At 42.6% G+C, this 20,345-nt stretch overlaps 2 protein-coding genes across 2 annotated transcripts; one reads left to right on the forward strand and one right to left on the reverse strand.

Annotated features, from left to right (window-relative positions):
- The first annotated feature begins 2,067 nt into the window (after positions 1 to 2,067).
- cog2 (component of oligomeric golgi complex 2) lies at positions 2,068 to 13,850 on the forward strand. Its single transcript, XM_080017223.1, has 18 exons — positions 2,068 to 2,206; positions 3,462 to 3,623; positions 3,766 to 3,831; positions 3,921 to 4,001; positions 4,175 to 4,278; positions 5,016 to 5,124; positions 6,284 to 6,463; positions 7,169 to 7,293; positions 8,171 to 8,297; positions 8,519 to 8,658; positions 9,674 to 9,735; positions 9,896 to 10,047; positions 10,226 to 10,414; positions 10,513 to 10,585; positions 10,709 to 10,851; positions 11,077 to 11,216; positions 12,497 to 12,680; positions 12,968 to 13,850. The coding sequence occupies exons 1-18, from the start codon at positions 2,150 to 2,152 to the stop codon at positions 13,064 to 13,066; spliced, it is 2,193 nt and encodes a 730-aa protein (XP_079873349.1). The 5' UTR covers positions 2,068 to 2,149; the 3' UTR covers positions 13,067 to 13,850.
- Positions 13,851 to 15,238: 1,388 nt separating this feature from the next.
- Positions 15,239 to 18,142, reverse strand: agt (angiotensinogen; the record flags this gene model as incomplete). The annotated part of the gene is made up of 6 exons (XM_080016222.1): positions 15,239 to 15,415; positions 15,492 to 15,648; positions 16,693 to 16,841; positions 16,959 to 17,083; positions 17,191 to 17,557; positions 17,723 to 18,142. 6 exons carry the CDS (start codon positions 18,140 to 18,142, stop codon positions 15,239 to 15,241), a joined length of 1,395 nt encoding a protein of 464 aa, XP_079872348.1.
- Positions 18,143 to 20,345: the final 2,203 nt, after the last annotated feature.

Consider the following 20,345-nt stretch of genomic DNA (forward strand, 5'->3'; position numbering starts at 1 on the left):
ATGTGTGTGTGTGTGTGTGTGTGTGTGTGTGTGTGTGTGTGTGTGTGTGTGTGTGTGTGTGTGTGTGTGTGTGTGTGTGTGTGTGTGTGTGTGTGTCTAAACCAATATCCAGTCAAACCTGGTTGGAGGTGTATGTCAGTGTGTGTGCAACCTCCCTCCTCCACCTGAAAGGTGTCCCTTTTTAATTTCTCACCTTTTACTGCAGTGCACCGGGCCATAGTACAAAATAACCACTGGAATGAATGGTTGATTCTTTTGGGTGACATCCTAACATACAAGAATTATGGTCCACTCTGTTGGTCTGAAATAGGACTTTTACGGTTGACAATAGCACTCTATTTAATAACTTTCCATTAGTGAGCAAGATTCTGCTTCGAACTTGATTCGTATCTCTGGAAGAACTCAGTCTGTTGTTGCCAACGGTGATACATCAAGGTCCCTAAACATCAGCAAAGGTCCCCCATATTTCCTTTCCATCTCAGGAGTGTAAGATCCATTTTTACACTGAAACACCATCACATATGCTATTGGCTCCACCAATAGCATATGTGAATTTCAGTGAATGTGAAATCCAACTGAATTTGATCAGACCAGACATCTTTAAGTACCCCCACTCCCGTCCATGCTCTTACTGGTGGGAAAATTCAATATACACTGTCATAAATATAGCAATTTAGACAGATATTTCGATAGTTTGATAGATAGTTAGATAGATAGATAGACAGACAGACAGACAGACAGACAGACAGACAGACAGATAGATAGATAGATAGATAGATAGATAGATAGATAGATAGATAGATAGATAGATAGATAGATAGATAGATAGATAGATAGATAGATAGATAGATAGATAGATAGATAGATAGATAGATAGATAGATAGATAGACAGATAGACAGATAGATAGATAGATAGATAGATAGATAGATAGATAGATAGATAGATAGATAGATATACTGGGAACACCCCACAATACCTGGCGTTTTGGAGATGCTCTGACCCAGTTGTCTAGACATCACAGTTTGGTCCTTGTCAAAGTGGCTCAGATCCTTACGCTTGCCCATTTTTCCTGCTTCCAACACATCAACTTCAACAACTGACTGTTCACTTGCTGCCTCATACGTCCCACCCCTTGACAGGAGCCATTGGAATGAGATGAGCAATGTTATTCACTTCACCTGTCAGTGATATTAATGTTGTGGCTAATCGGTGTATATGTTCTCTATTCTATATTGAAAAGAACAAATATTGAACAATCCACTATGATGTCTGCACTTTATTATGGAGCGCCTGAGTCCTGATTGCCGATTGGTATTTTTGGATTCTGCCCCTACCTCATATTTCTCCCGTATCTTTGCTTCCCTTTTTCCTTACAGCCGAACCCAAGTGAATTGTTTGTCTGCTATTTGTTTTGTGGGCTGCCCCTTATTTAATATCAAATTTTTCGGCTTGACGTCACATTGAGATACAGTGATGGAAGAAGGACATCGGCTTTTATCCCCGGGCGCGTCGACGAATGCTGCCCACTGCTCCTGGCTGTCCCCCGGAGGAAGGACAAGCCAGGATGGGTCAAATGCAGAGGCCTCATTTCACTGGCCACCGTCCAAAGCGTGTGCATGTGTGTGTGTGTGTATGCATGTGTTGTAGTGTGGTTTGTTGCGTGACAATTAAAGATTCTTCTTCTTCTTCTTCTTCTTCTTCTTCTTCTTCTTCTTCTTCTTCTTCTTCTTCTTCTTCTTCTTCTTCTTCTTCTTCTTCTTCTTCTTCTTCTTCTTCTTCTATATACTTTTGATAAACTGTGTATCCTTACTTGACTTACTGTAGCTTTATTAGAAATGCCATAAAGTGAAAAGGATACATATTTGTTTTCAAATGTTAACAAAGCTCCGTCCAGGGTCATTACAATACTTTACCACTTTTCATTTCTGCTGAGATTTGATGCGGTTGCATCAGTGCAGTGGAACTTACATAAAGAAGCTCTGCCCTTGGCGACGGATAGGGGGCGCGGAAGAGTTAGGGAGACCACGTCACTTCCTCCTCGGTGAGCCTGGCCATGTTTGCGGAAGTGGGATCGGACATCCTGGCTCTCGTTTTACTTCGTGTCTTTTGACACTTAAGCAAAAAGAGATAACTGTTCGGAATCCAAGATGAATTTACCGAAAGGACCAGATTCTTTGTGCTTCGACAAAGACGTTTTTATGAAAGTGAGTTTATTTAGTTTCTCTGTTATTATTATTATTATTATTCATCACGTTCATGTCTCCGAGCTCGGTGATAGTAAACCGGGTTCATATCAAGCTCCCTCAATTTGAGAGGATTTAGGATTCTACTCTTACTACTGCTAATACTACTACTACTACTTATATAACTACTACGGCTACTACTACTACTACTACTACTACTACTTATATAACTACTACTACTACTACTACTACTTATATAACTACTACTACTACTACTACGACTACTACTACTACTGCTACTACTATTACTCCTACTACTACTATTACTGCTGCTGCTACTACTACTACTACAACTAATAATAATAATACTGCTACTACTAATACTACTACTAATACTATGACTATTACTTCTGATGCTACTATTACTATTACTACTACTACTGCTATACTACTACTACTACTACTACTACTACTACTGCTATACTACTACTACTACTACTACTGATACTAATGCTGCTACTATTACTACGACTACTATTACAACTACTACCACTACTACTAATAATAATAATAATAATAATACTGCAACTACTAATACTACTACTACTACTAATGCTATTACTATTACTTCTGATACTACTGCTATTACTACTACTACTACTACTGCTACTGCTATACTACTACTATTACTAGTACTACTACTACTACTACTGATACTAATACTGCTACTACTACTGCTACTACAACTTATACTACTATTAATATTAATAATAATTCATTTTATTTGCCTTACATACATTTCAGGTCAACGTGCTTTGTATTATAAAATTGATAAAAGAAAAACAAACACATGAGACAGTTAATAAAAGGCTAAAAGGTTCTCGCTTAAAAGTGCTTCAGACTCAACAGATCATAATGCACAGAATGTAAAATACATGAAAGCACAAAAGGAGGCAAGATAATTCAAATAAACTAGAAAAATAGAATATAATATTATTTATAATAGTGTTCTGTCCCTCCTCAACAAAGTGATGCTAATCATATGCACGGTTAAGTATGTGTTCTGCTGCTGTCGTTCACTGTACATTCATCAGTGATCTTAGTGTTGAATAATGAATAAATATAATTGTCTTAAAGTTGATGTATTTTGCATTTTGGCACCCGGGCACCCCTGAGCGACCCCACGTTGAGAACTTTGTTCTGGTACCTGTGAACGTCCCGCAGACTCTGTGTTGATTGCTTGTCTCCCACCCCACCGCACCCTCTACCCCCTCAGGATGACTTTGACGTGGATCAGTTTGTGGCGGAGTGTCGCAAGCAGGTCCAGCTGGAGGAGATGAGGGAGGATCTGGAGCTCTACTACAAGCTGCTGAAGACGGCGATGGTGGAGCTCATCAATAAGGACTACGCCGACTTTGTCAACCTCTCCACCAACCTGGCGAGTGGCGACCGCGGAGGCCTTTTAAGCTTGTGGTTCTCTTCTTGTTTTTGTTTTTTTGTTTTTGTTTTTTTTTTTAATCTGGAAAGCAGACCGTGGGTATCTCAACACCCTCGATTTGCGCTCTCTTTTCTTTTCTTAGGTTGGGATGGACAAGGCCCTCAATCAGCTCGCCGTGCCCTTGGGACAATTAAGGGAGGAGGTGATGGTATGTATTTGGGCTGTTTTCTTTCGTGTGTATGTCTATGCCTGTCATCTGGGACATATTTGTTTTTGTTGATTCCATGACTATTCTAGAGCCTTCGTTCCTGTGTGAGTGAGGTGATTCAGGCTATAGACAACCAGCTGTCCAAACAGGATGACCTGCAGAAGAAAAAGGTTTGGCTGTCTTGCTCTTGTTTTCAATGTATTATTAATGTCTGTCTTTTTACTGCCTTTGATGAGGGGAGCATTGGCATTTAGATCAAACAAAACAGACTATATCTGGACTTTATGGAGGTTTTTTGAAGTTAAATTCCCTTTGGCCTCACGTCATGTAATGTCTCCCCCAGGTGTGTCTGCTAAGGCTCATCCAGGTGGTGCGCTCGGTGGAGAAGATTGAGAAGATCCTCCACTCACAGAACCCCAAAGACTCCAGCTCCCTGGAGGTCAGCAGGTGGGGACTGAGTGTGCACGGAAAACCCAGATGGCTCTTTTCGCCGGAGTGAAAAAGGATGGTGTTCAAAAGAAGATGTATTTTACAACTTGGCAGACATTAATTTGAACGACGTCCATTAGTCGATTGATTTAAAAATCAAATTCTGATGCCTTCAACTAATTTATTTATACGTCGCATTATACGAAACCAGCGCCTTGTGGTGCTTGAAGTGCTTGAATTCTGTCCTCAGAATTTTAACCGCTGGATTACCTTGAAAATAGCCCCTTTTGTGCTGAAGTGAAAAGTCATCGAAAAAAACGCGATCATTGAATTGTGATATTCCGTCTGGTTTTGTTATTCGAATCGTAATGTAATAAAATGTTCCCAGAATCGCTTTTACGACATAGATGATACCAGGGAAGTGTAAATTTAATCCAGCATGGTTGGAAACAGATAGATATAATATATACTTATAATAGTAGATGACAATGAGATAAATAATATAAATATGGATAAGAAATATACTAATATATATAATAGACAATGAGTCTAAAATTGTATTGTATGTCGTTGTTTTGCATGAAGTCCTTGAAAAAGAAAGAATTGTGCTTGAAAGTCTTGAATTTTGTCTTGTGACGCCAGAATTAAACCCCGCAGACTGACCCCGGTGGCACTGACCGCAGAGTACCGTAAATACCACGTTATATCAAGTTAACCACAGTATAACTGTAATGACTTTGTGTCTGTGTCTCCAGTCCACTGTTAGCAGGTCAGATTCTTGAAAGAATCGCAACCGAGTTCAATCAGCTGCAGTTCCATGCCGTCCAGAGCAAAGGCATGCCCCTGCTGGACAAAGTCAGACCTGTAAGTGTGGTCACCCAGCCAGCTATTCCAGCAGTGTATCAATCAATCATCCATCCCTCTTAGTGCATCCGACCAAAATGATGTTTTTACACTCTTACCTTCCCTTAAAACCTACCTAAAAAGGCACATTATTATTTAACAAATGAAATCGACAGGAGCTATTCAAAGTTTTATCATTGGCATGTATACAACATGATACACCGTGTGTGGGGTGATAGTAATTCTTGATTTTGTTGCGTCTCAGTATTAAGGAAGTCCCACCCTATAATACACATACACCGAATAATAAGCTTATCAATGAACGATATATAGAGGCTAATGTCATGGCAGAAGTCTATTTTTGTTTTTCATTTCCAACTTTTCTAACTGATAGAAGTATAAAATTGTCTTAGTGTGAATTGAAAGTGACATCTTCCAGTGAAAGGCCTCTTCGAAAACTTAAGGGCCTCCATTTATTTATTTATCTACCTATCTATCTATCTATCTATCTATCTATCTATCTATCTATCTATCTATCTATCTATCGCTCTATTTATTTATTTATTTATTTATTTTATCTTCTATTTTGTTGCTTGAAAGGCGAAATTGAGCATCAAGTAGAAGATGTTCCACTTTTTCAGTGACTGTCATTGTCTATAAGCAAGGTGACTTCTCTTTTGCCGATTGATTTTAGCTCTGATTTGGTCGCTTTTCAGTGCTTGAATCAAGTGGGTGCAGAACACCGAATGTACACAAATCAGAATCAGAATGATTATTCCGCCAGGTGCACTTACATGTACTAGGAAGTTGTCATTGCGATTTTTGGATTTTCTACGATTAGCATAGAAAATAAAAAATAAAAAAAAGTCTGAGGGAAAAAAAACATTTTTGAAGCTAGCTGAAATAGGCCAAACAAGAAAAGTCAAACATATAAAAATTAAGACAAAATAAATAAAAAATCATGATGGAATTTACACCAAATCCTTGGAAAAATCCCATGTTTTCCTTTTAACTCACCCACTTGTATCTCTCCTTCAGGACACACGAGTCAAATAGTCTACATGTACCGGGGGTCGTAGCGTTCCACCGTGCACCTTTCACTCGTCTATTTCCAGGACGGAGCAGGTGTCCGAGGATCTGAGCCATTCAAATTCGAAATCCTCATTCTGCCCTCTCCCAGCGTATCGCCGGCATCACCTCCATGCTGCAGCAGTCTCTGGAAGGCCTGCTGATCCAGGGACTGCAGACCTCAAATCTAGACATGGTGCGCCACTGCCTGAGGACGTACGCCACCATAGACAAGACCCGGGATGCCGAGGCCTTGGTGGGACAGGTGCTGGTGAAACCCTACATGGACCAGGTAACCGGCTGGGTTCCAGCACCTCCTCTAAAGCGTCTGGTCCCCCCCACAGGGCTCTTATCGTGTCCTTGGGGCGGTTGAAGTGCTTGGATTTCGGCCTCAGATATTTGAGTGCTGGGAGCACCTCGGAAATAGCCCCTTTTGTGCTGAAGTGCTTGAAAAGTCCTTGGAAACATTGAAAACCTGTGATATTCCCCCTGGTTTTATTATTCAAATTGTCAATGTTTTCCAGTATTGCGAAATGTAAATTTAAATCCAGCATGGTTGGAAATACACACTTTAGATTATTAATAGATGTACAGTATACAGTACATATACTGTATATATCTCCTGTATAGCTTCCATATATCTTCTAATGGAACAAGGATTCCCCTTTTTACATCGATTCATTTTAGTGTCTGGAAATGATTTGGTAAGTGTGCCATGATTTTATGCAAAATGTTATACGGGTCTTACGGGTTTTAATGAACTCTCCAAAGTCCCCGCTCATGAGTGTTATGACAGATGTGCAGGAATGAAGCCGGCCTAATGACCCGGTCTTCACTGAGAATGCATTTTAACCTGAGAATAGAGTGTGTCATCAAGTTCTCTTCAACACACTGCCTGCAAGTCAATCAACTGTGGTCCCCTCCTCCCCTCCTCTCCTTCTCTCCTCCTCTTCTCCCCTCCTCTCCACATCTGCTTTCCTCTTATTGTTCTGTGCAGGTGATCGTGGAAGAGCAGGTGAAGGCGAACCCCAACGGCCTCCAGCTCACGTACGCTCAGCTGCTGGAGTTCGTTCCTCATCACTGCAGACTGCTGAGAGAGGTGACCGGGGGGGCTGTATCCAGGTATTACTGTCAGGATGAGAACTGAGGTCCCATTTTTAAAGGCTATTGTTATTGAAGGCTATTGAAGTGTGTGTGCGTGCGTGTGTGTGTGTGTGTGTGTGTGTGTGTGTGTGTGTGTGTGTGTGTGTGTGTGTGTGTGTGTGTGTGTGTGTGTGTGTGTGTGTATACGTGTATGTGTATGTGTATATATATGTGTATGTATATATATATATATATATATATACAGATATGTATATATGTGTGTATATGTGTGTATGTATGTGTGTGTATGTATGTGTATATATATATATATATATATATATATATATATATATATATATATATATATATATATACACACACGTGTGTGTGTGTGTATGTATATGTGTGTGTATATATATATATATATATATATATATATATATATATATGAGCTAAGTTCTTCAATGTGTGTGTGTGTGTGTAAGTATGTATTTATATATGTAAATGTATGTGTATATATACAGTATGTACATATGTACGTATGTATGTACATATGTACGTATGTATGTATATGTGTATGTATGTGTATATATATATATTTTATTTTTTTTTCTTTTTTTTTTGTACACAATTTTTGTACTTCCTTTTTTTTTAATTTTATTGATATTTTATCCTCCCATTTTTTTAGACTGTTATGCTAATCCTCTGCCGTGAAACGCACCAAACCTCACCAGAACAATTCCTTGTGTATGTAAACGTACCTGGCAGATGAAGATGATGAAAAAATAATAATAATAAACAATAATAAAAAATAAAAAAACTGCTTCCAACTCTGACTCGTAGCCCTGGTTCAGTCAGCAGGTCGATGCCTCCCGTCCGTCACCTCATTTGAAATCCTCTTTGTGCGTTGACACAGCGACAGAGCCGACGTGGTGCCTGGCTACGATTTCCTGGTGAACTCCGTGTGGCCTGAGATGATCCGCGGGGTGGAGGAACGGATGGCCTTCGTCTTCAACCCTGGAAACCCAGATTTATTCTACGAGGTAGTCGGTGTGTGTGTGTGTGTGTGTGTGTGTGTGTGTGTGTGTGTGTGTGTGTGTGTGTGTGTGTGTGTGTGTGTGTGTGTGTGTGTGTGTGTGTGTGTGTGTGTGTGTGTGTTACATTACATTACATGCATTAGCATTACAAGGACCAACACTGTTTGGCGTGGCACTGCTACAAAGTGCTTGTGTCTTTGTCGTCTTTGTGTCTCCCCGCGTTCCAGCGCTACAGCGTGAGCGTGGATTTCGTGCGGCGGTTCGAACGCCAGTGCAGCTCTCAGGCCAGCGTCAAGAGGCTGCGAGTTCACCCCTCGTACACCAGCTTCCACAACAAGTGGAACCTGCCCGTCTACTTTCAATTACGGTACAACAATAATAATCATAATAATAATGATAGTACACCCAAAATAACCAATTTAGATGCGGGATACGCCTTATTCATCCCTAACCCAGTGGACAACGTACACATCATGAAACTGCGGTTGGAAATTATATACAGTATTTATTATATATTACTTATAATAGTAGATTACAATGTAAAATAAATCAACTAATATAAGTAATAAATGATGAGACTAAGATTATACTATATTTTAATGAATAAAGATCACATTGAAAATGTATTTTATTTGTTTTGCGTAAAGTCCTTGAAAATTAAATAAAATAGTGCTTAAATGTACTTGAAAGTCCTTGAATTTGGTTGTGTAATGCTTGAATGAACCCTGCATACTGTTTTGTGGCATTGTTGAAAAGAAAAATGACGAGTGCTATCCAAATACAAATACAACAGTGGAAAAACCCAGCGCTTAGTCTTTGACGGGACACCAGGGCAGGTGGACACGGTGAGCTTGGACTCTATTTGTCAACACCGTGTACCCGGTCCATGTCGTCGTACTCCTGTACATTTCACAACGCAGTCGCCCACCTCCCTGTGGAAAGTACAAAACCTTCCAGTGCAGTTTTTTTGTGTTGATGTAGTTTACTGTTACTGTTTTGATAGCGTAACAAGATTGCACAAATTGCACAACTTCCAGAAAGTGAATCTGTTGATACGGTGGTGTACGTTTACTGTTCATTTTGGAGCTGTACTGCGGACATTCTGTTTACTTTTTACATTTTAAAGTTTGTTTTCTTTTCTTTTAATGTATTTCTTTTCTTTTCTTTTTTTTCCCCCAGATTTTCAAGCTTATATTTAATGTTCATCATTAACTTTATTGTACATTACCATTTTTTTCTAGGTGAATTTTTCTGGTTCACTGTCAGATATTTTAATTAGTTATTGTATATTATCTATCTATCTATCTATCTATCTATCTATCTATCTATCTATCTATCTATCTATCTATCTATCTATCTATCTATCTATCTATCTATCTTAGGTACAAGGAGATTGCAGGGAGTTTAGAGAACTCCATGTGTGATGGACTAGTGGCTGCTCCTGGTAGGAAGTTCACTCTGTTTATTTTCATTTTTCCGGTAAAACACACAGCATTAGGACCGAGTCTGCCTCCCTGTAGTAACTGTGCGTCTCCCCCCTCCTCTCCCCTTCCCCTCCCCTCTTCTCCCCTCCCCTCCCATCCCATCCCATCCCCTCCCTGCAGCGGACAGCTTGTACAACCTCCAGGTTTCGGAGGTGCTGTGGTCCTCCCTGATGAGGTGCTGGGCGGATGGCGTCTACCTATCCCCTCTGGCCCATCGCTTCTGGAAGCTCACGCTGCAGCTCTACTCGCGCTACTCCAGGTTCCTCCACGAGGTAGACCGCGCTGCTTTTTAAACCCGACCGTCTGTTCCGGGGCAGCACCATCCAAATGAATTGTCATTATGCGCTCCACTGAGAGACGTCCTACGGAACCCCCCCCCCCCCCCCCGACCCTGCAAAGTTGCACCAATCACGTAAAGGAATTGAACGCATTGGTGGGTGTCCTCCACAGGTGCTGACCAAGACTCTGGCCCCCGAGGCGGCGGCGAAGGAGCCGGTCAGGCCGCTGCCGAGCTCCGCCTCCTCCACCTCCAGCCGGACCTCATTGGACGAGGCGGGCAGCGAGAGCGGGAGTCCCTCCTCCCTCTCCACCAAACAGCTGGTTTACATCGCGGCCGACGTCCAAAAGCTGCAAGAGCAGGTATAGGCACACACACACACACACACACATATATACTGTATAAAACTATCTCTATCTCGTCTTTCTTTGACCTTTATCTCCCTGTCGCTGTCTTATAGATTCCAGACTTGACAGAAATAGTCCGACAGAGACTCGAGGCCATCAGCTTCAAAAATTTCACAGTCGTGGAAGGTAACAACCACGGTTTAAAACAATTGAACTTTTTGTTTGACCCCCCCTAACTCTCCTAACTAGAATCCAGGAATTTCGACATTTCCAAGTGCAGATTGAACCTCCAATTTTTCTTACCCCTAGATGGGCTGGCGGACTCCAGGGCCTGTCTGTCCGCCAGCATCCCCGCCCTCAACGGCAGAATGACGCAGCATCTGACGGAACGCTGCTGCCGCTTCCTGAAGAGCGCTTCCGAGGTGCCGCGCCTCTACCGCAGGACTAACAAGGTGGGTGCCGCTCGCTCTTTCGCCACCCCTCGTATTATAAAGAGCAAAACGGAACCTCGATGACGCATGCATAACGGCAAAGCATTAAAGAGATGTTTGCTAAAATGTGCTAGCTTTTATTTTTCCCACAATCATTTTGCGAGAAGATGCAGATTAAATACAGTCGACACACATGTCAGAATGAAATTTTCTCCGTCTCGATGTCTGATGCTTCCTCCCGGACAGGAAGTGCCAGTGCGCGCGTCGGCGTACATGGACAACGCCTTGCGTCCGCTGCATCAGCTGCTGAGCGACTCCACGGGGCTGGTCACGCCCTCCACGGCACAGGACTGGCTGCGGGCTACGCTGTCCGACTGCACGCAGAGGTGGGGCCACACACACACACACACACACACACACACACACACACGCACAGAAACAACGACGGAAAACTTGTTAAGCGGCTCAGCCCCCGGTCACAGTGATTTCCATCCATTACTTCTCGTTACCTTCTCGAACTTATCTTGTATATTCGGGTGAAAAATAAAAAATAAAATCCCCCTCCAGATTCAGTGTCATACAGTTGATCTTGAATGCAAGTAACACACGTTTGCACGAATCCAGAACAGTTTTCACGCTTCCGACGACCTTCATTCAGAAGTAAGAAAGGCTTTTACCGATACCGCTAAACCGTGAGGAAAATGAATCAGCGTTAATAAGATTATAATAAGCAGCTTATTCAGTGGCCTCACAAAAAAAAGGAAAGCCAGAGCAGGGGAAGAGACAAAAATGTACAAAAATACATTCACACTATAACACAAAATGATACTGCAATTTCTATGAAGATTGTATTTTCAATCGTGATGTGATTTGTGAAAAATCAATGGAAATATGATTTATAAAAAATATATATTGTTGTAACAAATTACAACACTATTTTTTGTTATTAGAAATTATATATATATATATATATATATATATATATATAATTATTATTATTTTTTTTTTATATATAATACAAAATCAAACTAGGGGTCCAGCCAGTAGGTTGAGCTCTCGTTGGACTCAGGCCCTTTCAGACACTTGTGCTGCATTTTATCCACATCGTTCTACATTTATAGCAGGAATGAATGAAAATCCATTGCAAATGACCCGGAAGTTGAAGAACGTGGGCATGCCTTTATTAGTTTGTAGAGCAGGGAGCTTTGTCACATCATAAACCAATGTTATTCTGTATAAGCCCAGGCTGTGTAGACCTGGTTGCTTCGCGTAGTATTTACACTTGTTCATACAGACAGACTGGAGGAGCCGATGCAGCGTTCACTGTAAACTCTGAACATTGTTACTCGTGCTGCGTTTCACAGAACCCGGAAAACTGTAATGCCTACATAACACGACTAAACCCCTCTTATTGCTGCCTGAAGCTATATTTATTTATTATTATTATTATTATTATTATTATTCTTAAAAATAATTATATATCAACATTTAACATTAGAATTTGAACATTGTATATTCCTTTCAGGTGCATTTTTAGAATGAGTCAATTTATTTGAATATAATAAAAGAAGAAATGCATCTACAAAAACAATGAATGCGCAGAAGATTTTTACTTCTGTTGTCTCTCTCTCTCTTTCCCTCTCTCCCTCCCTCCCTCCCCGTGCAGGTACTATGAGACCCTCTCCGAGGTGCTGAGCTCCGTCAGGAAGATGGAGGAGAGCCTGAAGAGGCTGAAGCAGGCCCGGAAAGGAGCCTCCGCCACCACGACCACGGGGACCAACGGCGGGCCAACGGACGACGGCAAGATCCGGCTGCAGCTGACCCTGGACGTGGAGTACCTGGGAGAACAGGTATCCAAAGATTCAGCCATCACGTGGGTAGTAGGGCTATCACTGTTATCACTGGGTAATATACACGATAATGTCTAGGTATGTATACAATTAACATGCAGGTAAATCAAAAGATTCTGTGTTGAAGAATACAACCGCAATTCATCACTGCACTAAATATCTTTATTACATTTCCGATCATATGAAACCACTGGAAGTGGTGAAGCTGCCATATCCATTTGGATGCAGTATGTCCTTTTTCACCATGAGGACTTGCGTCCACTCCCACCTCTCACCCGTCCCCTCAGATCCAGAAGATGGGTCTGCGGCCGGCTGAGATCTCCATGTTCTCCACCCTGACGGAGCTGGTTCAGGAGGCGCGGGAGCTGGCTGAACAGAACCAGTAGAGCCAGCGGGCTTTTGGGTAGCTACAAAAACCCCTTCGACACGCGGCATCCGTGACCAGAAAATCTACACCCACCTCTGGCTTCCATGCTTTGGACAAAGAAAAACAAAAGAAAACTCCTATTATGAATAATGAATATAATATATTAACTCCTAATTAAACGGGGGAAAATGTAATTTTCTTGATGCACATGTTCGGTGCTTAGAAAGATCATTAATTTATTTTAAGTGATGAGTTTTTCAAGCTGATTTGGGGTTATTCTGGTACCGTCAAGATCATATAGAGAGCAGATCATTCACACAACGGACGCCGTGCTGTTCAGTAAAGAGCCTTCTTTTCCATTACCTCAAAATGTTTTTCCTAATACAGGCCTATTTGTTGAAAAGAGAATGTCAAAGTCTACTATTAGTTAAACAGACCATATTTGTTTAACGTTATGTTGTATAGGATGCATTGTAAATATCATAGCCAAGGGCTGTGAAGGACGTACATTTTTATATTAAAATAAATGGGGGGGGAAGTTGTAAAATGATGTCAACACAACTGACCTGGTAATAAATGAGAGTGCAACGTTTGGGTATTTTTGTGCTGTAATGGGCTCGTGAGAGTTGGTTCCATGGGGGGGAGGGGTTACTAGACTGTGCCATATTTATGCTATATGCAATATGCTAATATTAACAGAACATTATTAACATTGACAAACATCACGAAATATGAGTTTACCACATGGGATGGTGTTATGTAACGGCCATGGAAAGCCTCAGTTATTATTTACATATTTTAACATGTGACCAGTGTGTTTAAGTGTCTTATTTAACCAACCAGTTGAAGAACATAAATACAAACTTTTTACAGTAATGCTCAAAGCTAGACCCTCAGGACTGAAACAGGGTATTTTTTTTATTATTAATAATAAACATGTTATAGTGAATGTGATGGGTGAGATCAGCTGAAAGAGAGAAAAGAAATGCTCATAAGAGACACCCCATAATCTTATCAGGTGTTCCACAGTGCGAGGGTCTCCAAAAAGCCATGCAAACAAAGGTTTGTCCTCACAAAGGTGGACTCCAGAGCTCCCTTGTGAATAATATATCAATCACGCTTCCCCTGTTGTTTCTGTGTGGTTGGAGAATCTCAACCACTTGGCTGTCTTTTATACTGATAACAAGTTCAAACAGGTGCCATTAATACAGGTAAGGAGTGGAGGACAGAGGAGCCTCTTACAGAAAAAGTTCCAGGTCTGTGAAAGCCAGAACTCTTGCTTGTTTGTAGGTGACCAAATACTTATTTAACCGAGGAATTTACCAATTAATTCATTAAAAATCCTACAATGTGATTTCCTGGATTCGTTCCCCCCATTCTGTCTCTCATAGTCGAAGTGTACATATGATGAAAATTACAGGCCTCTCTCATCTTTTTAAGTGGGAGAACTTGCACAATTGGTGGCTGACTAAATACTTTTTTGCCCCACTGTATTTAAGATACCAAATAATCTGAAAATGTATTTATTCATTTATTTTAAAATCTTTCTCAAGTCATATTCCACCAACGCTGAGAAGTGTAAATTTAGCATTTGCGCCCACGTCTACTCCGGGTCAGATCCATGGGTTTCCGAGTAACAATGAGTAATACAGCGCAGGACTCGTGACTATATTGAGAAACCAATGCTTTATTTCAGCAATTAAAAATCGTAACCAAACAAACATAAACTCTTTGTTCACACAATATACAAAGTATCAGTCATTCAACATAGAAAATCGCGTCTATTGCATCTACTCTACGTCACATACTGGACAGAACACTGCCGCGGTTGGCCTTACAGAGCAGGCCTACCTCAACAAACCTAATTCACTCCGCATCGTGAACCCTTATTTCCCACCCGTTTAGATAAATACTGACCGGCGGTTCAGAATCGCTTCCGCTCCATCTGAACGCCGCCGGTTTGTTTGAAGAGAGTTCACGCAGAGGGTGAAAGACTAACAGAACACTGATGCAGGTAACGATATCTCATTCCATGAGCGAGGTCGGGCTTCACTTCTTCATTTTCTATCGATAGCTCGGGCGGGGTTTGACATGAAGATATTCAAGATTTTCACGTTTGAAATGGCTTTTTGTTGTGGTGGGTGACTCTTCGCGTCGAAGTGGCCGTAATCTGCTGTTAGTCTCCGGAACATTAGAGCGAGGGATTGGTGACCTTTCCCAGCATTAGGATGGCGTTGGAATCCCCCTCTGTCACGGAAAAGAAGAACGGCCGGTTGATGGAGAGCTTGAGAGGTATTCCCGCTTCCTGGTTTGTGTCCTGGGGGTCTGTCCCTCCCTCCGACATCTCAAACGACACCTTGTTGAATACCTTTGGGGGGGGGGGCAAAAATGTGTTTAGACTCACACACAGATGTAAGTTTCTATGATGTCCTCGTCGACCTCACCTTATCTATCCTGAAGGGTTGGGTGTTGCTAAGGCGGTCAAACTCGGCCTGGGAGCCCAGCAGTTGGGTCTCCACCTCGTCCGCCATGTTCTTCAGCAGCTCTCGCAGGTCAGCGACGGACGACATGGAGAACTTGGGGAGGGATAGCTCCAACAGACTGTTTGGGTTAGACAGTAAAACAGAGCGACGGGGAGGAGAGAGAGGGTTTAAGAGTCTCGAAACGAAACAGGAAACGTTGCCGACGTTCTATGTTCTCTGGCCCTCCACGACCTAAAATGAAGTCTATAGCTGCTGATACTGTACAGGGTCATTGAAGTTGTTATTTGTCGACTAAAACAATGCAATTTATTGCACAGCTCTGTTGAATTATCGATTCTGATTGGCCAATAGCAGTAATAAGCGGTTAGTTATTACTGAATGACTGCTTACACGGAAAACCATGTCTGCGTCTGGATTCACGTCCCAAGTTTCACGCAGTGCTAGCTATGTCACTTTTATTTGGTGAGTAGCCATGTAATAAGTGGAATATTGATCAGCCAGCCGGTCATTATCGAAAAATATCCCGTGTCAGAGGGGTGCAAGACCTGATCACCCGTATGAGTCATTTTGCTACATTAACCGTTGTATGTAATGCATGAAAAAAACAATAAAAAGCAATATCTTGTAAGATGCATTTTGGAAGCCTGGAATTCTTAAGAAGGGCCGTTCAGAAAGAAATTTCAAATGAATGTTAGTCAAGGTCATGATATGATTTTACCGTTTGGTGATTGTATTGCTTTTTTACAGTCATAGCATCATAACAACTACAGCACAATTACGGAATTTATTGATACATGTACGTGATGACAGTATGACTTTGCTTCTGTCTACAAAATATATGCTTTTCTGCACTGCCTACAGTAGGTAATAGGTATGTACCGAACACAAACATAGTAGTAGAACAATCTGCCCACATGCACATTAAAGCAGATCGATGCAGGTGGAGGTGGGTAAGAGCCTAGCATGGAGGCCCATTTAAATGCACTGTTTGAGAGTTGAGAGCGATAATTGGAGCACACGCTTATTGTCCACCCACAAGTCACTGCTAATGGTGATTGGGTGGATGTAGGAATGTGCATGGTAAAGAACTTGCTGCTGTGGTTCAGATCCAATGCAATTGGCCCAAATGTTGATGCTTAGGGTTTTAAGTGAGAGAACTCACCCTTCTGTGAGGTTCTGGTGCCAACTGGAGATGACGCTGGAGAGAAGTTTTACTTCAATGTCTTTCAGATTGATTCCTTGGTTGGGCAGGACAAGCAGCATATAGGAGTACTTGCTCAGAGACAGCTTCACAACAGTGCATCGCCTCACCTTCAATGTGACATAATAAGCATAAATCCTAAGGAACTTAGTAGGTTACAAAAATTAACTTGTGTAATCCAATTCCAATTCCAGGACAAAATCTAGATGTACCAAGCAAAACCTTACCTTGTCATTGAAATAGTGGTACTGACCCGTGTGGGTCATCAATGGAACCATCACTGTAGTGTTGTCATTTACATGGAACTCCTGCAGGGAAGTCTTCTCTGGTTGGAAGGCTGTCTTCCAGTTACCTGGGAAGGTACAGCCAAGTTAGCAGCACATTAAGGCCTCTTGTATGTGTTACTAGGGTTAGAGTTTGCATTTAGTCGAAAGTTGAGAAAGGGGCATTTTGTTAGACCTTGAAAGATGAAGGAGCTCATGAACTGTAGGTCGGCACTGTGGCTCAGGTCTTTGAAGACGTCTTTCACCTTCCCCTCAGATGTCTTCTCTACAAAGCTGTTCACCAGCTTCTCGGCCTCCTGGGATGCGGCAAAGTTCACGGCGCGGGTAAATGACGTATCTGAGAAGTCCTGCGTTCCTTGAATGAAGTCCTCCGACAGGTGGCCGTCCTGGCGAGTGAAGGCCCACACCTGAGTGACGATATTGTCTTTCGGTCCATGGTCCACCAGAGAGTTGATGCTCTGGAGCGTCTTTAGGACCTTGTGACCGTCTATTAGTGACACACAGTCCTCTCTGTCACTCTCCCTTTTCAGGCCCAAGAGAAGCTGGAAGAGGAGAAGATTGTTGAGGATTAGAATGGTTCACTTAATGGTAATGTTTGTTCTAAAGCCTACTTGGAATGTACCCTCATTTCTGAATAAGGCACTCAATGCATTTGACTGAAAATGGCGACTCACCAACACTTGTTTCAAAATGAAAAAGCCAAATACCTGGTAAGAGTTTGCGGTCTTCTTGGAGGCGCCTAGGTAGAACATGACGAGGGAGCCGTAGGTGTTGACCGGGGAGAGGAGGGTGTTGGTGGTGCCCTGCTTGGCACTGAGAGCCTGGTACATCCTCATGCCCAGAGTGTTCGACAGCTCGGCCAGAACGGCCGTTCTCTGGGTTATATTTTGCCGGCCGGGGTCCCCGCCTGAAAGTCCCCTGGTGTCAGGCGTCAGGACGCTGTTATCCAGGGCCGCCACGGGGACCGTCCCCAGGGGCTTGGCCACCTTGGTCTGCAGGGTCTCGCAGCTGACATTGTCAGCCGCAAAGAGGTTGAAGGGATGAACGTAGACGCGGTTAGCCTCGGTTCCTGAGCAGTAGCAGCAGAGTAGTAGCAGTAGAGGAGGCAGGGGTGACAGTCTCTGCATTTTACCCTTCTCAATGGTCCAATCTCCTTGAAATAAATTGATCTGTGGGAGAAAGATGATTATTTTAGCTTGAGGTGAACAAATAACCAACCCAGAAAATCTGTTGACCTGTAGCTGTTCATCAGCGCTCTTGTTTAAGCCTTATGTGCTTTGGGCTTTGTTATTGATACATCATTGGTGTGGCTTCAGTCCAAAATCTGGCTGAATCTGGTTCTCCATCTCGGACAGGATTGGCTGCACACCAGGAACAGGAGTGGCATGTCAATGATTGATTCATTGCTCTTTGTGTGTCTTCCCTCCTGGTGGTCGGTAAATAAAAACAGGCTTTGCCCTCCGTTGTAGAGGTCACATAATAAATAGAGAAGGTTGAATTGTGTGTGGGTGTGTTGTGTATGTGGGTTGGGTGTGTGCATCTGCGCAAAACAAAACTTCATTAAAACGAGGGCCCATGTTTAATTTGGTTACGGAAAAATAAAATGAAAATTTAAAAGCTGAAATGCAAAAACGTAAAATTCGTGTTTGAAGACCTAAGCTGACAGTTCCAAACACGAGTTCTTTAGGCATATTTACATTTCAACCATGTAAATAACCATCTATACCTGTCTCAAAGTTGCCCCTATGTACAGTATAGTACAGTTCTCACTGTACAGAAATCCAAAAAATTTGGGACAAATGAGCATTAAAGTGGCCATTTCTTCTTAAAGGAAGCTCCTGGGCGAAGACACCCGGGATATGGCGATTACAAAGAAGTAGAACGTTATTGTGCAAGTTGGAAGTGAGCCAGTAGGGCAGTGAACCGATGGACCCCAGGAGGAGGTGAGCAAATAGTACAGCAGGACATGGCCATAGTCCCTGATCAATAAACGCTGTACACCCGAACGCTCCGGCCTGCCAGCATCTACAGTGGGGAATCTCAGTGGGTCAAAAAACATGCTGAGTTCATGAACAGCCCCGTTGGCCCGGGAGAGATAACAGTCCCCAACCCTAAATCATTAGAATCGCGGTTATCTCAAGAAACTGGATTTCAAAACACTTTAAGAATGGAGTTAAGAACCGTGTGGTGAAGAAATACTTTCTCACACGGCCTCTTTGGAGAAGTAGAAACGGGTCAGAAAAAGCCACCATCAGAGACTTAACCACGGATCGTCGCGGTCGCCAAGAACGAAAACCCTTTTGCAGGGGATGCCATCGCTCATGTCCGTGCAAAGTCTCTCAAAACTCGACCTCGTGTTTCCCCCGGGAGTCTCTCTTACCGTGCGCGGTGCTTCTGCTGCCGATGCGACGCTGAGAGTGACGTCTGTGGCGTTCCTCTCCCCGGATTTAACGTCGGCTCCCCAGTGCTGGTTACTGATTAACCGCTCACAGAATTGAGTAAGGGAGCGCTGTCGTCATGACTCACAGCACGCTTTGTGCTGCGGGTCCGCAGCGAGATGAATGGTCGGCCCAGGGGGAGACGGACCACCCAATGCTGTTCCAGCTCTTGTGTTGATTCAAGGACGCCGTGGCAAGGCCCTGTCCCGGAGTGGGTGGGTGGGTGGGCGATGGAAAAATAGAGCTTCTCTTTGACGAGAGGCCTTGTTAGGCGTGTGTGCGTGTGTGTGTGTGTGTGTGTGTGTGTGTGTGTGTGTGTGTGTGTTTTCTGTTCTCTTCCTCTCTTTGAGTCACCGATATGTATCAGGATGATTTGTTCTCTCTTTCTATCTGTTTATTTGTCTCTGTTTCAATGGGAAGCTTGCTTTGCTTTGAAGTGACTCATATCCCGTGCAAATGCATGATTTGTGGCTTTCCTGTTAAATAGAAAAGGATCAATTAAAGGGAACCTTTTACACAAACAACCAAAACGAGGTAGCCAAACACACACACACACACACACACACACACACACACACACACAAGTATACACTGATCAGCCACAACATTAAAACCAGTGACAGGTGAAGTGAATAACATTGCTCATCTGGTTCCAATGGCTCCTGTCAAGGGGTGGGATGTATGAGGCAGCAAGTGAACAGTCAGTTGTTGAAGTTGATGTGTCAAAGCAGGAAAAATGGTCAAGCGTAAGGATCTGAGCCACTTTGACAAGGACCAAACTGTGATGTCTAGACGACTGGGTCAGAGCATCTCCAAAATGACAGGTCTTGTAGGGTGTTCCCGGTATGTAGTGGTTAGTACCTCACAAAAGTAGACCAAGGAAGGACAACTT

This window comes from Zeus faber, assembly GCF_960531495.2.
Source record: "Zeus faber genome assembly, chromosome: 16".
NCBI lineage: Eukaryota > Metazoa > Chordata > Actinopteri > Zeiformes > Zeidae > Zeus > Zeus faber.

What these genes read in the sequence shown, in the direction of transcription:
- cog2 (XM_080017223.1), top strand. Translation starts at nt 2,150, where the DNA reads ATGAATTTACCGAAAGGACCAGATTCTTTGTGCTTCGACAAAGACGTT. An exon ending in ATGACCTGCAGAAGAAAAAG is followed by an intron (nt 4,002 to 4,174) that starts GTTTGGCTGTCT and finishes TGTCTCCCCCAG; the next exon opens with GTGTGTCTGCTAAGGCTCAT. An exon ending in TCTACCGCAGGACTAACAAG is followed by an intron (nt 10,852 to 11,076) that starts GTGGGTGCCGCT and finishes CCTCCCGGACAG; the next exon opens with GAAGTGCCAGTGCGCGCGTC.